Genomic DNA, 14,156 nt, shown 5'->3' with positions numbered 1-14,156 from the left:
GGCCCCGTCCGACTATCATCTCATTCCTCAACTGAAAAAAAGTTTCAAAGGTCATAAATTTTCTTCCAACGAGGAGGTAATAAAAGCTGTGGATGTCTGGTTTGCAGATCAAAAAGAAACATTTTTTTAAAGGTCTAGAGACGTTGCAGGTTCGCTGTAATAAATGTATCCAATTAAGAGGAGAATATGTTGAATAATAAAATATTTTGACTTTGAAATTTTCTTTGGTTCTATTGTAGGCTAAGAATTTTTCAATATATCCTCGTAGATGAGGTATGCACTCGTTAAAGGTTAAATATGTGTTCAATGAAAAAGTCAACAATGGCAGATAAATATATTCGTATAAAAACAATAGAATTTTTTTATGTTTTATAATTTGTTGAGAATCTTTCGTTGATTGTGCCAGCTCCTTTCACCGGAATTTCTATAAAATAATTGGGAATATTCGTCAACACCCTAAAAGATTCTGAATATTTTTTGCATTCACTGAAAAATAAAACAACTATCAAAATCAATTGCCACAAGAATAAATAAATAAATAACAATAATAACCAACCCCTAAGAGATTTTTCTAATATCATAGAGAAATATTGAGTTCTGAGATCGTGTTAAAGAATAACAGGAAATCAAACATGTCCAAATCAAGCGAATAGGATGGAAATCGACTGACTCGCGAGCTGCAGGTTAATATTTAAACTGCGTACATAACTTCTTTGATAATTCTTTGTTTTTTCATCACAGTTAGTGTTGGTGAATATTTATGAATTCATGAAATGCAGTGTTGCCACTTATCTAGTTCCGTAGTATCTCAAAATATACTTAGTTTACTCGTATTTGCTCCAGTACTGTTACATCTATCTTGTAAATTAACTGGTAGGAGCAACTGGAAACGTACCTTATACATAAACTTATTTCCTACCCCCTACAAGTTAATAACCCGAATAATTTATTGTTTGTTTGTGAATATCTCGATGTTGTTTTCCCAGGCAAATGCATATGTAGGAAAATACTCATTCAGATACCACCAAGATCTGCAGATTTTTTTCATGGATGTTGCGTCTACCACTGCACCATTCTGACGTCCACCACTCTATCGATTTCATCGTTTCATTTCGTTCCAACAAACAAAAAAGCGAGTTTGAACCACCAACGATAAAACAAATTTACGTTCACATCTTCTGTTGCTAAAAGTCTGCTATTTGTTAGCTTTATTGCGTACCTAGAGCTTGATGCATATCCTCCATTTGTCATTATGCGAAATCATCCGAAGCAAATAGTTAGATATTAATGTTGGCAGTACCTGCTGGCACACCGCTGAACTCTGACGGTTTAAGATAATAGATAATGTGGAAGTTTGTGGTAAAAAGGCAATGAGAAAATAAGATGTTGTAGGAAGAGCACGGTTTAACGAATTGATTCAACTAATCGATTCGGAAATTTACGTAAAATCTCGTCTACAACTGCACCATTCTGACGTCCAGTACTCTATCGATTTCATCGTTTCATTTCGTTCCAAAAAGCAAAAAAGGAAGTATGGACTAATCAATGATAAAACAACTTTAAGTTTAGAGCTTGATGCATATCCTCCATTTGTCATTATGACAAAATATGCGAAATCATCCGAAGCAAATAGTTAGATATTAATGTTGGCAGTACCTGGTGTCATACTGCTGAGCTCTGACGGTTTAAGGTAGTAGGTAATGTGTAGTAACACTTTTATAGCACATATTAGGCACCCAGTGATTATTAGTCGAGATCTTGATCAATGAAGGGAAAACTGATTTCTACCACTACGAGTTCGGTCGTGTGATAGATATGTCACTTAATTACATTTAATTGATCCCCTCTCATATATTTACTTTAGAAATACTTACTTCGCAAAAAAATAAACGAAAATATTAACACTCTGTTTATTTGTTCCTGTCGAGGGTGGTATTTCTCCGAAATGTGGGGTAACCACGAAACAATTTGCCTCGCATGATTTACTGATTTCAAATTTCACAATAGAACCTAAAAAATCACTTTTGTTTTCTAATTACTCAAATAAAATAATTCAATTTGTGAATAAATATGATATATTGATAAGTACAGGAGAAGTAGTAGGAGAAGTACAGAACTTTGGAGGAATCCGAGGGCATTTCTCAAAACCATGAAATGTATTTGTTTCCAAGGTAAGACTGAATCGAAAGCACGCAGTTGGCATTCCTTGGTACGTAATCAACCAGAGCTCAACACCTATTCTCATTCGTCTATAGGATTTTTGGAAAACATGTCGGTATGTTCGGAAACTAACACTGGTCACGTTCATTATTGTTCGGAAACTAATCGAGTTGATCGGGTTGTAGTCATATGATCTTTTTTTACCCTGGTAGATCAGCTGACGGATTATTTCATTTGTATATGGTTTTTTAAACTTTATTTATTACAGTTCAGTAGCCACTCAAGTAATCAGCAGCTTCCCCATCTCGCCAAACTAATTCTAGCGCGGTTATGTAGTAGAATTTATCATTTTCGTTATTCTATGGAACTTTTTTTTACGTGGAACTGATTGGATTTTTCTTCGTATAGAAACACTTTTGAATGGGTCAATAATAACTTGTTAGGTTCCACATGGTTTTGACTATAGCTTCTTCAAATTCTCTACCATCTTTTCTTCTCATGTTCACTGCCCAATCCCTTAAAGTCAACGCTAATTCTTCCGACGACCGATTTTCATCTGATCGACACTTTCTATCATTGCAAAAAGTCCACAAATACTCTCCATACAAATTTCTTTCTCGTCAGTATTGAAATCAAATCGTGACATTTTGAAATATTAAATATTTGAAACGTCAAAATCGAAATAAATCAATGGCAACGTGATAAAGTGAAAACAACCTGTGGGATCTGTTTTCAGTGTTGATTGGTTGTCTTCAATCAGATGACTTCAAATTAGTTGATTTTATTGGAGTTTTAAAGGAGAAAAAATTTTCAATTAAATCAAAATTAATTAGAAAATAATCTTAATTTTTATAAGCATTGGAAACCTACAGTTATTGTACGTCTTTTCAGTATATATCGTTCATTTCTAGCATTAACAACAATAATTTTTTTCACTCAAGTATGTCGAACTTTGTTCTTGAAAAACTGTTATTGCGGGGAGTTCTTCTTCATTTAAATTAATATGAAGAAAAATGCTGACGAAAGTCATCGTGTTTTGGTGGAAGTTTATGGTGAACATGTTCTAGCTGAGCTAACGTTCCAAAAGTGGTTTGCACGATTTAAAAGTGGCGACTTTGACTTGGAAGATGATACACGTCCTGGGCAGCCAAAAAAGTTTGAAGATGAAGAACTGGAAGAATTACTCGATGAAGATTGTTGCCAAACACAAGAAGAACTCGCAAAATCTTTGGATGTCACTCGAGTAGCCATTTCAAAAGTAGCTGGATATATTTAAAAGCAAGGAAATTGGGTTCCACATGAACTCAAACCGAGATACGTCAAAAAGCGGTTTTGCATGTCCGAAATACTGCTGGAAGGCCACAGAAGAAAGTCATTTTTGCATCGGATTGTTACTGGTTATGAAAAATGGATCCATTACGACAACCCCAAGTGCAAAAAATCATATGTGAAATCCGGCCAACTATCCAATTGTAATGGTAATGCTCTCTATTTGGTTATTTGGTGGGATCAGAAGGGTGTGCTGTATTATGAGCTGCTAAATTGGGGTGAAACCATCAATGGAGAACGCTACCGAATTAATCCGTTTGAAGATAGCAGTAACCTAAAAACGCCCGGAATATGCGACAAGACACGAGGCGATAATTTTCCATCATAATAACACTCGGCTCCACGTTGCTATTCCGGTTAAGAGCTATTTGGATAATAATGGATGGGAAGTTTTACCTCACCCCCCTTATAGCCCAGACCTTGGCCCTTCTGACTACCATTAGTTCCGGTCGATGCAGAACGTTCCCACTGGAGTACGGTTTACATCAGAGCAAGATATCAAAAATTGTGTTGTCTCATTATTGGCTAACAAGCCGGCGCAGTTCTTTTGGAATGAGATCCACAAATTGCCAGAAAGATGGGAAAAGGTCATAGCTTCAAATGGGCAATACTTTGAATAATACTATCGTACATGTTTTTCTTAAATAAACGTTCAAATTTTGAAAAAAAAACCGCACGAATTAAGTTATAGACCACAATGTACGAAACAAAATATTAGCTATATGATCGCCACTGCTTCCCAACAAAGAGATTTAAAAAAAATTGACAAACAAAGAAATGAAGTGGATAGAAAAACATGTAATAATTAGTTTGAGATTCGATTTTTTTTTATAAACAAAAAGAGTAATTGAACACGGGATTGAGTATTATCTTGGATTTGTAACCTCAAAGAAGCGCTTACATACATAAACAAAAATTTACAGTTCGCTTTTGAATTGAGCTGTAGTTTAGAGAATTCATTTTGACCTTACCTGTGTGGTTGAAAACGGTTATCATATCTTTATAGGTCTGGTTTATTAACACGTTATCAAATTCAACGCTGGATGGTTGTACTGATATATGTGGATAGTAAAGAGTCATTTTTATAGGCAACTAAAAAAATAAAACTCGATTATTGAGAATAATCAGAGATGCGTCATCGATGAAGATAATTTTCTTCGTAAACATCCACATTTCTTTCTGTTCAACCGAACATTCGGAGTATTTAGGACGCTTTGTTGTGAACCGGGAACAAAGAAAACACTTGATTTGATTACACTAATTATTAGATTAAAATTATTAAGATTTTCACTATAGTAAACTCTACATTTTGTGAAATTAATGATACTACGACTGAGTTTTCGCGTAAAAAGGCTTCTGGACTTGTTGAAATATATATTGTTATGTGGTACAATACTTTAGTTCAAGGGCATTCTACTCTAGGTGAGACTGCTCCTTCCATATCAACAGTAAAGACCAGTACGGCAGTGGTCGACCGAATGTGGTACTGGATGATCGTCGACTGAAAGTTCACACACACACACACACACACATTTCCCTTGAGACGAGCCCGTCCCTCTAGGCATCCACCCCCGGATAAATCCACGAGTGAGTGCGAAGAAGAACATTCCAACCACCCCCTGTCAATTCCGACAGGTCCTCATCCTCTTTCACGTCGCAGTTTCGCGTGTAGAATCTCTCCTCTCCCCTTAGGTCTATGGGAGATTCCGGGATGTCTTATCTTTTTATTAAGAGATTAGCCTGCTGGCTATACACTCTTGGCTTCTTGTTCTGGACGTCTTCGTGTGTGTGTGTGCTTCGCGACTGAAAGTTCGCGAGCTAGCCGACGTTAATATATCGCGTATTAACCGAAAATTTGGACATGAGAAGGTTGTGTGCAAGATGGGTGCCGCGTTTGCTCACAATGGATCAAAAACAGCGTCATAAAGATGTTTGCATCGAATGTTTCACAGAAATAAAACCGTTTCATAACCATGGGTCCATCACTTCACACTCAAACAAAAGAACAATTAAAACCATGAACTGAAAACGGAGAGCCGGTTCCAAAGAAGGCAAAAGTTGTTCCATCTGCAGGAAAAGTCATGGCGTCGTTTTTTTTGGGATGCGCGTGAGATAGTTCTCTATGATTATCTTGAAAAAGAAAAAACTATTAACGGCGATTATTATGAAAACTTCTTCCAACGTTTGAGCGAAGAAATCAAGCAAAAACGGCTACATTTGGTTCAAAAGAAAGTGTTGTTCCAACAAGACAATGCACCAGCTCACACATCCGTTATTGCAGCGGTCAAAATTAATGAATCAAAGTTTGAATTGCCACCTCATGCTCCCTTTTCGCCAGATTTAGCATCTTCGGATTATTTTTTGTACCCAGATTTAAAAAAAATGGCTCGGTGGGCGAAGATTTACCAACAATGAAGACAGTTTATGTCTGTTTTTAGTAGTTTGACAATTCTTATTATAAAAACGGTATCGAACTTATTGAACATCGCTAGGAAAAAATTTTGTGATTTCTTTGTTGGGCCCGGTACTTCTGGAACCATCCTCGTAACAAGAAATATGTTTTAAGACAATTGAAATTATTTCAAGACCTCAATACCTTGCACAGTCGTGGTAAAGGGAATATTACAGCATGAAATGTCAATAGTCTCCAGTTTTTGAATCAATCTAACTTTTTAATGACTCTTCTACTACTCTATCGTGAATAGCAATAATGTCTTCTACAGAACGAACTGGGCAAATACACCTCGCCGTCGTCTGCTGATGAATGGGCTAAAATAAACTCATACTGATTCCCTATCATTGGAATTTCCACTTTAGAAAATAGCCAGAAGTCGACTAAACCAAATCAGTTCTGTACGGATTGACTACTGTCCAAAAACTACTAAGCATATGCACTGGATTATCTTGGGGAATAATCCATTCGTGTTACAGCTTTGGCCTCATATTCGCAATCGTATCATACAGCCAGTCAAACGGGCTAACACTCTGTTGTACTGTCTGCACTGAACTCGGTAATCTTGCACTTACAACCTTCCCTAAACTGCTTTACCAATTCGTTCACACGAAGAGTCGATAAACATTCCTCTTCGTACACATTTCTTTCCATTTGTGCATGATCTTGATGAATGTTTTCCTAATTTAGTCAAAACTTCTTTGTTTCATTTTCGCGTTGCTCATTTTGCTGATATGGATTCTACACTCCACTTGGTGGAATGAATTTGAATACAAAAGATCGAAGACGCATACTTGGTTAGTTAAATCCGTTATGTGGTTGAGGAATACTCACTTAGCTAATACACATACTTATTACCTGTAAAATATTATTGAGTTGTGTAGCGATTAGACTTTTCGTAATGTAAATTATTTTCTTTTCCTTATCAGTAGTAATTTCATCCAAATCCTTGAGAAGTTTTGGGTTGTATTCTTCGGGATATGAAGTTTTTTGTTGATATAATATATAACTTAATTCCAGCAGATCATCGGGATTAAATTGACACTGAAGAGTTAACTAAAATTGAAATGAAACTTTTGAGTGCACACGGATAAGACTCCTTAATCAGTATTAAATTAGTTGGTGCAGCAGTGAAACGTAATTTTACAGATGAGAAAGACGACATTGATTATTATCAATACCGCAGACAACGCCGAGTACAGAGAGAATATTGGATCCATCCATACTCAAGTCAAAATGTCAACTTTAGATTGTTCGTAGCAGCACAAGAACTGTTTCAGACGGATAGAGCGTTTATAGCTTTTTATCGAAAGTTTTTCCACTTTTACCACAAATTCGAGGTTCTTTTCTTGATCACTCATATTAAAAACAATCAAAATAAACATGTGATAATCAAATGAAACACATACAATCAATCGATTGCAATCTAGTTTCATTCGAGTCACCTCGTGTGCGGCTCTTCGCTGTTATACGTTGCCGAGGTTGCCAAAAAGTTGCAAGTTTTCAACCTTCGTTTCCAAACAGTTGCATCGTGAAGTTTCTTTAAATTAGTCACCACGTTTTAAGATCCATCTTAATTTCTTACGAGCAATCGCCGCCTGAATCTTGTCGCATGAATTTAGAAGCACCCATTGTAACAAGGTGGTTAGTGATATTAGTAACAGATGGGGCTGGTGGTAGTTGTCAGATTACGCATATGACGACTAGTGACAGTTGCCATTCGAAATACTAGTGACGTGAAGTTGACGTTCCGTAAAATGCGAATTGACTTTTATGTTAGTTAGTTCATTACGTGGCCTATGAATAAACGAAATGTGTATAGAATTAAATGAATAAAATAATGACTTTTTTATAATCAAATACCTCTGAAATATCGTATGGATTTAAATATACTTCTTTCGTTTGGACTGTTTTCGCTTTACACTTTTTAAAATAAAAAGGATAATCAACTGTTAGTTTTGTTTCAAAACCGATTCCACTTTTATTCATAAGAACGCCGTATTCTTTGAAACCATATTGTTTTTTTAATAGAATATCATTGACATAAATGTCTAAAGAAAATTCTTCTTTTCCGAAAAAATCGAATTTCAACGATGGCGTTTCTAACCGAGTCAAACACTCGAGTTGAATTATATTCGTTTCGGGTTGGATTTGTCTGAAATAGTAGTTTGAGTTCTTCCTAAAATGGAAATTTGAAATTGAAATCACAGTATAAAAAATTATAACCTCAAAACTGATACACCAGGGCGTGTTTTGAAGAAGCGATTTGAATTCGAAAGAAGACGTTTTATAATGTTAACATCGCACTTGTTGAAAGGGAAAGTCCAGGCTTCCAACGCTTCGAGTGTAAGTTTAAAGGACAATCAAAGAGGGTGCTTCATAAGTTATATCAATTTTTATATGTAAAAATCCCTTAACCTCAAATTAAACATTTCATAACTGTAATTCTATGAGAGGTACAATTGTTTTATTTCCTTTTTATAATTTTCTCTTGATTTATTGACGACGCAATAACTTTTTATAAATAAATAGTTGAGAAAGAACGTTTAAAGCAGCAAGAAAACACTGTGAATATGCTGTACATCGTTGGTTTAATCGTTATAATAGGGAAGATTTGACGTTTGAAAATCTTCGTGCTCAACGATATTAGCACCCCATATGTGGGGTGTGGGGTTCGATAGATCAATGATACCATCTGAAAAGTCAGAAATTGGCCATAAAAGGTTTTATTGATTGGTCATTTTTTGAAAATTTTCTATTAAGGGTTTATTTTTCACGCTCATTAAGAGTTTTTAGCCTTTCATTCTAAAAGATCAAAAAACATTCACTGTTATTTGGTCAGCGGTATCTCCAAACCCTGTATTTAGCTTAAAATGTTTATTAGCTTAAATAAAAGAAGAAAAGAGTTAATACTTTCTCATCAATGTGATTATAGTCATAGTCTGGTAACCTAACCTCACTTAACATAACCTAACCTACCCTATATGATGGACAAACGTATGCAGTAGTATTACTAGTTTTAAAGCGAGTTTTTTTATGACATCTAGAAATTTCTTGGATAACTGTTGTGATAAATATGAAGGAATTTACAGCGCAGATGCTTATATCGAATGATCAATGAAAGATCGTTGATAGCCACTGATAGTTCCTACGATTATACGATTATAAATAAAGTTCTCACAAGAATAGCGTTTTTAAGGATTATCCCTGTCCTATAGTTATGTTTAGAGTCCTTACAACAATCAAGATTTTAAAAGAGGATTTCTGGCATTTTAGTTTTTTGTAAGTTAGGAAAAATCATATTTGAACTTCTTCGAAGGTAATTTCCTGCTCCGGCATTTTTTTTTCAGAAATTTACTTCTAAATTTCAATTCTTTTTTGAGTTATCCGAAAAAAATGCAGTAGCACGAAATTCGCGTTTTGTAAGAGTAATTTTGAGATTAGGAAAAAATCACAAGCGACCTTTTATGTACGAAATTTTTAGACTACATTTTTGATCTCTTTACTTTTTTCGAAATTCGGCATAGATTCCGAGTTATTTGCAAAATTCGAAATTTTGAAAATACAAACAAAAGTTAGCGGCCAAAATTTTAATGTTAACTTTTACTGTATCCATAAAATCAGCGATATAACTAATTTTCGTAGGTTTTGGCTCCAATTGGACTGTACTCACTGGACTAAAACGAATTATAAGTATTTTATCACAGCTAAGCCACATCTTAAGAATTTTAAACATTAAACAAATATTATAAGTTCGTCATTGTATTGGGGTTATAATTTGTATTTTTTTTATTCGTATTAACCTCGCAGGGTTATTAGCGAGTTCAATACATTCGATATTAATATTATTTCCAAAATAGGACACGAAGAATATTTATAACTGCATAAATAACAAAAGTTATTTCATCTGCACGAGTTAACAACTTTATAAGGTGGATTTTATTGAGGGTAAGAATAAGACTAATAAAAATTGAAGAGTTTCTCATAGCGATAGTTTACAATCTTTGAAGAATAGGCACGCGTTTCGTGTTTGAAACGGAATATGCAGTTATAAAATTACGGCTGTCGGTTCGTTTGATGATTTTATTGGAGATAGACTTTTACGAACCAAAAATTTGATAGATGTCGCCTAAGAACTATTTTAAACGAAATATTCTGACACTATTCTGAAACACGAGGCGTGTGCGACGTGTGCAATGGCACACGTGGGGTTTTCGAAGGGGTGCCGAAAATTGATAAAACCCTCACCTAACAACAAATATGAGTACACTCCAATCATTCTTTTTATTTTTTCGACAATGAATAATTTCTAGTTGTAGATGAGTCACAAAACTCACAGGATGTTAAAATTTCAACGTAAATATATATTTTGGTGAAATTTTCATTAAAATATGTGATAATATCTATTATCAAGGTATGAAAATAAATATAACAATTTATATTGGCATCAAAATGATCTTCACAAATATAAATAGAAGCTGTAATTCTTCGAGCAAGTTGTGACGACTTTTTTTTATTTTATTGCTATAAGCACATGAATAGATTTTGTTTTTAAGTACACTGAAGGATTATATACCACTCTTAAGTTTTAAAAAAGATTTTATAACACGAAAACACATAAATACCAAGGAATGCTGTTAACTGCTCACCATCTTACTATATACTGACGTCACTGCACCGCTATTAAGGTGTAGACGAACACTTGAAAAAAAGTGATGTACTAAAAAGACACTGCAAACTATGCAGATGCAGTATCATCTTTATTAATGTTCTAACATTCTCCCACACTTATTAAGACGTTATATAGTCTTTCAACTAAGAGGGCGCTTTGAGAGGACGGTTGGAGCGCCTGACATTAGTTGTGGGAGGCTCTGGAGCGGCCCCTGCAACTGGAACCTCTGGTGCTGGAGTCTGACTCGTGCCGGAACTTGAAGGTCTCCCCCGTTGAGTATGGTCAGAATCTGGATCATGAATAGGCTCAATCTCATGGAGGTTTGGAGTAGAATGAGCAGTCGAGGTAGGTTGCATATCATCTCCCTCTGGTTCTGGGGCAAAGTGTACCTTCTTCTTTGGAATTTCTGAACGCCGAAGCTGGTCAATGTTGCGCTTTATCTCTAGATTCCGGTTGTTGCCATAATACCTCAACAACATGCGATCTCCCACGCTTAATTGGCAGCTCTGGAGACCATGATCGACGTTTGGCGTATGATTGATTTGATAAAGTACATCCAGTTTGCATTTTATGTTTGTTCCAAGGTAAAGCTCTGCTGGAGACTTTCCACAAGCCCGTGGAGTGGACCTGAACAAGATCTGGCGGACTTTTTTGCATACATGGGATCTGGATTGTCAGCCATGGTTTTTAATCGATGCTTAAGGGTCTGAATATTACGTTCAGCCAGACCTATCGTGGCTAGATGACCCGGCGCAATGAGTTTTTGAAACATCCCACTTTCGGAACAAAACCGCTTAAATTCTTCACTCACAAAAATTAACGCATTACTCGAGACCACCATGGTTGAGAATCCATGAGTGCTAAATATGTCTTTCAGCAATTTTATAGTTACAAAGTTTTGCTTCCGCCCATCTTGACTTAGCATCGATTATAATCAGAATATATGAATACGTTCCCAGTTTGATTCTGGTTCATCCCACAAGGGTGAAATTGTGCTTTAGAGGGGCTAGTTTTATGTTTGGCGCAAGGCTCGCAAGTTCGTGAAAGACGGTCAATTTCCTTGTCGATTCCTTGCCAGTACACATGTCGACGGGTTAATTGTTTCATTTTAGTTGTGTCTAAATGAGTCCGATTAATTTGGTCCAAGATTGCCTGTTGTAGAGATTTCGATTCGACTATATACCATCTTCAACAATGTATTCTCATGCTTTCGACTTCAGCAATTATCTTTTGAATTTCACCATCAGCAGAATGAAGCAGTTATGAAATTGTCGTCTGATGAACCGGAGCTCTGGAAAAACAATCTGCGTCGGCATTTAGACGACCGCTCTTGAATACTACGTTGCAGTTGAACGCAGAAAGATGCATATTGCATACCTTAAGATTTTGCTCAACAATTTGTTGTTTCGATTTTGAAATTTCTACCAAATAAGTAGTTGAAATAACTGCAAAAACGGCAGCAAAAGCTACTCTTTGTAATTGAGAGTAAATCTGCTCTGCTGGGGTAAATGCCCTTGAGACATAAGCAATGGGGTGTAAATTACTGTCTATCTCATGTGATAAGACGTCAGCAACCCCTACAGGGCTCGCGTCGCAAGACAAAACCTAAGGTAAGGTTGAAGTACCTATTCTTCATTCTCGATTCTCTGGAGATAGATTTGGAGGATTCCTTCTTTGAGTCAAAATGTTCGAAGGATTGAATTAGAGCAAGATTGAACTGATCTAAAGGACGAGGATCATCACCAGAAACAGCAGCTTGAACGATGGCAATCGAAGCGACAGTAGATTGTTGAATCACCGTGTCCAGTAGCTTCTTCTGCTCCTCTTTGAACGCAGCTAGAAACTGTACGAATTAATCGGCATTCATGGCGCAATGTCGCCATTATTAAGGTGTAGACGAACACAACAGTGGAATTGGATGAAGACTGACGTTCACCATGACAATCACAACAACCGCCCTATTGATAATGAGCATTTTAGCGAGTAATTTAAACCGAAATTTTGAAAACTTTTCCAAAATTAGTCAAATAACCCATTATTAACTAGCAGCAAAAAATTTTACGACGCTCAGTTTCGATTTACCCGCGCGAAATTCAACGAACGTTTTTTTCTATATACATTCAGTATATTTACATGTAATCGAGATCGATTTGGATGATTCCAAAGAATTCATTTGTAACATCCTTGTTTTCATCCTCTTCTCCGAAATACTGGGGCTTGAGTATGATATCCAAATAACTACTAGAATATGGTTCCATATGTGTTTCTTTTGATTCGATCTGAAATAGATTGAAATGCTATATTGAAAACTCACCAATTATGGTTAGTTAGTTAGTTTTCAATACATTATAACGAAAATTTATACAAATAAATCAAAACAAATAATAGAGCAGCTAAAATTATATTTGCTGGCATTGTTGTCTCTTATACGACGGCATAGAAAATTAATACAATGGTGGACACATCCTCTTCTAAAGGAGAAATATTCAACTCAATCATCTTATGTATTGTATGATAAATTGCGACAGGATAATAATTTTTTTTTTCAATTCCTCTCGTATGTCCACAAGTACTTTCGAGTTTTTGCTGTATCGCTTAGTAGATACAATCAAACGTCAAGACATTTTTAATGGTGAACATATACTTGACACATTTTCCATGACTTTCAACATGGTTTAAACCGATAGCCTTTGGTGTTGAAGCACCATATCGAGTTAAATCGTGGTCGTGCTTCGCTACAGGACGAGTTTTGTGAAGGTCGTCAAACATCAACTGTTGTACCAGTAATCTGTGCTTAAATTGATATTGCAAGATCGTCATGTGATATTGCATGAACCGCATAATTTGACTAACGCTCCAAAAAAGTTTCTATCGATTGGTGCAAATAAATGCTGAAAAATTTCAATCGCCGTGCTTCAAACGACGTCGATGAGATCGTGAATCCAACAAAAGTTGTTCGCGTACGAAGCACCAGGAAGCAATTGGTTGCCTGTTTTTTCGAAATGGTGAATTCTGAATGGTACAACAGCATTTGTTTTCCAGAACTGTTCGAAAACATTACAAAAGAAATCAATCGCACAAGACGAAACATTCTCCACAACGACAATGCGAGCTCTCAAACATCAGTTCAAACAAAAACGTTTTTGAACAGTGAAAGCATCAAATTGAAAGGTCATATGCCGTACAGTTCTTGTTTGTTTGGCATTCAATGATTTCTTATTCGATACATAAATTGCGAGTTCAACGTTTTTCTATGCCCGAAGAAGCAAATAATGCATTCAAATCACATGTTTTGGAAGTACCTCAATCGGAGTGGACAAAATGCTTCGACAATTGGTTTTAACGCTTGCAAAAGTGTATCGATCTTAATAGAGAATATTTTGAAAAACAGTAAAGCAATATCCAATCATAATCATCAAAACTAAATCTTAAATTTTAAAACTATCAGCAATAACAACACGTGATTTCTTAACTTTGTGCGTACTTCGACTGAAAAGGCTGGAACGCAGAAGGCCATAAACTTTCACAGACCCAATCAAGCAA

At 35.8% G+C, this 14,156-nt stretch overlaps 1 protein-coding gene across 3 annotated transcripts in view; it reads right to left on the bottom strand.

The window, feature by feature from the left end:
- Window positions 1-320: 320 nt before the first annotated feature.
- The window catches only part of LOC130900858 (uncharacterized), a 57,653-nt gene continuing 43,817 nt past the window's right edge, over window positions 321-14,156 (bottom strand). For 2 of the 3 annotated variants that reach the window (XM_057811767.1, XM_057811769.1), the window contains 6 exons: window positions 12,747-12,892; window positions 7,805-8,120; window positions 6,800-6,997; window positions 4,461-4,581; window positions 1,875-2,010; window positions 321-486 (listed from right to left, as the gene is read on the bottom strand). In XM_057811767.1, the coding sequence (XP_057667750.1) occupies window positions 363-486; window positions 1,875-2,010; window positions 4,461-4,581; window positions 6,800-6,997; window positions 7,805-8,120; window positions 12,747-12,892 (1,041 nt within the window). In that variant the 3' untranslated portion in view covers window positions 321-362. The remainder of the gene's footprint in view (window positions 487-1,874; window positions 2,011-4,460; window positions 4,582-6,799; window positions 6,998-7,804; window positions 8,121-12,746; window positions 12,893-14,156) is intronic. The other variant, XR_009060226.1, reaches the window with a different exon arrangement.

Source organism: Diorhabda carinulata, chromosome X (assembly GCF_026250575.1).
Source record: "Diorhabda carinulata isolate Delta chromosome X, icDioCari1.1, whole genome shotgun sequence".
Lineage (NCBI taxonomy): Eukaryota > Metazoa > Arthropoda > Insecta > Coleoptera > Chrysomelidae > Diorhabda > Diorhabda carinulata.
Note: the sequence above shows the minus strand (reverse complement) of the source record. Positions and strands in the feature narration are given on the sequence as shown.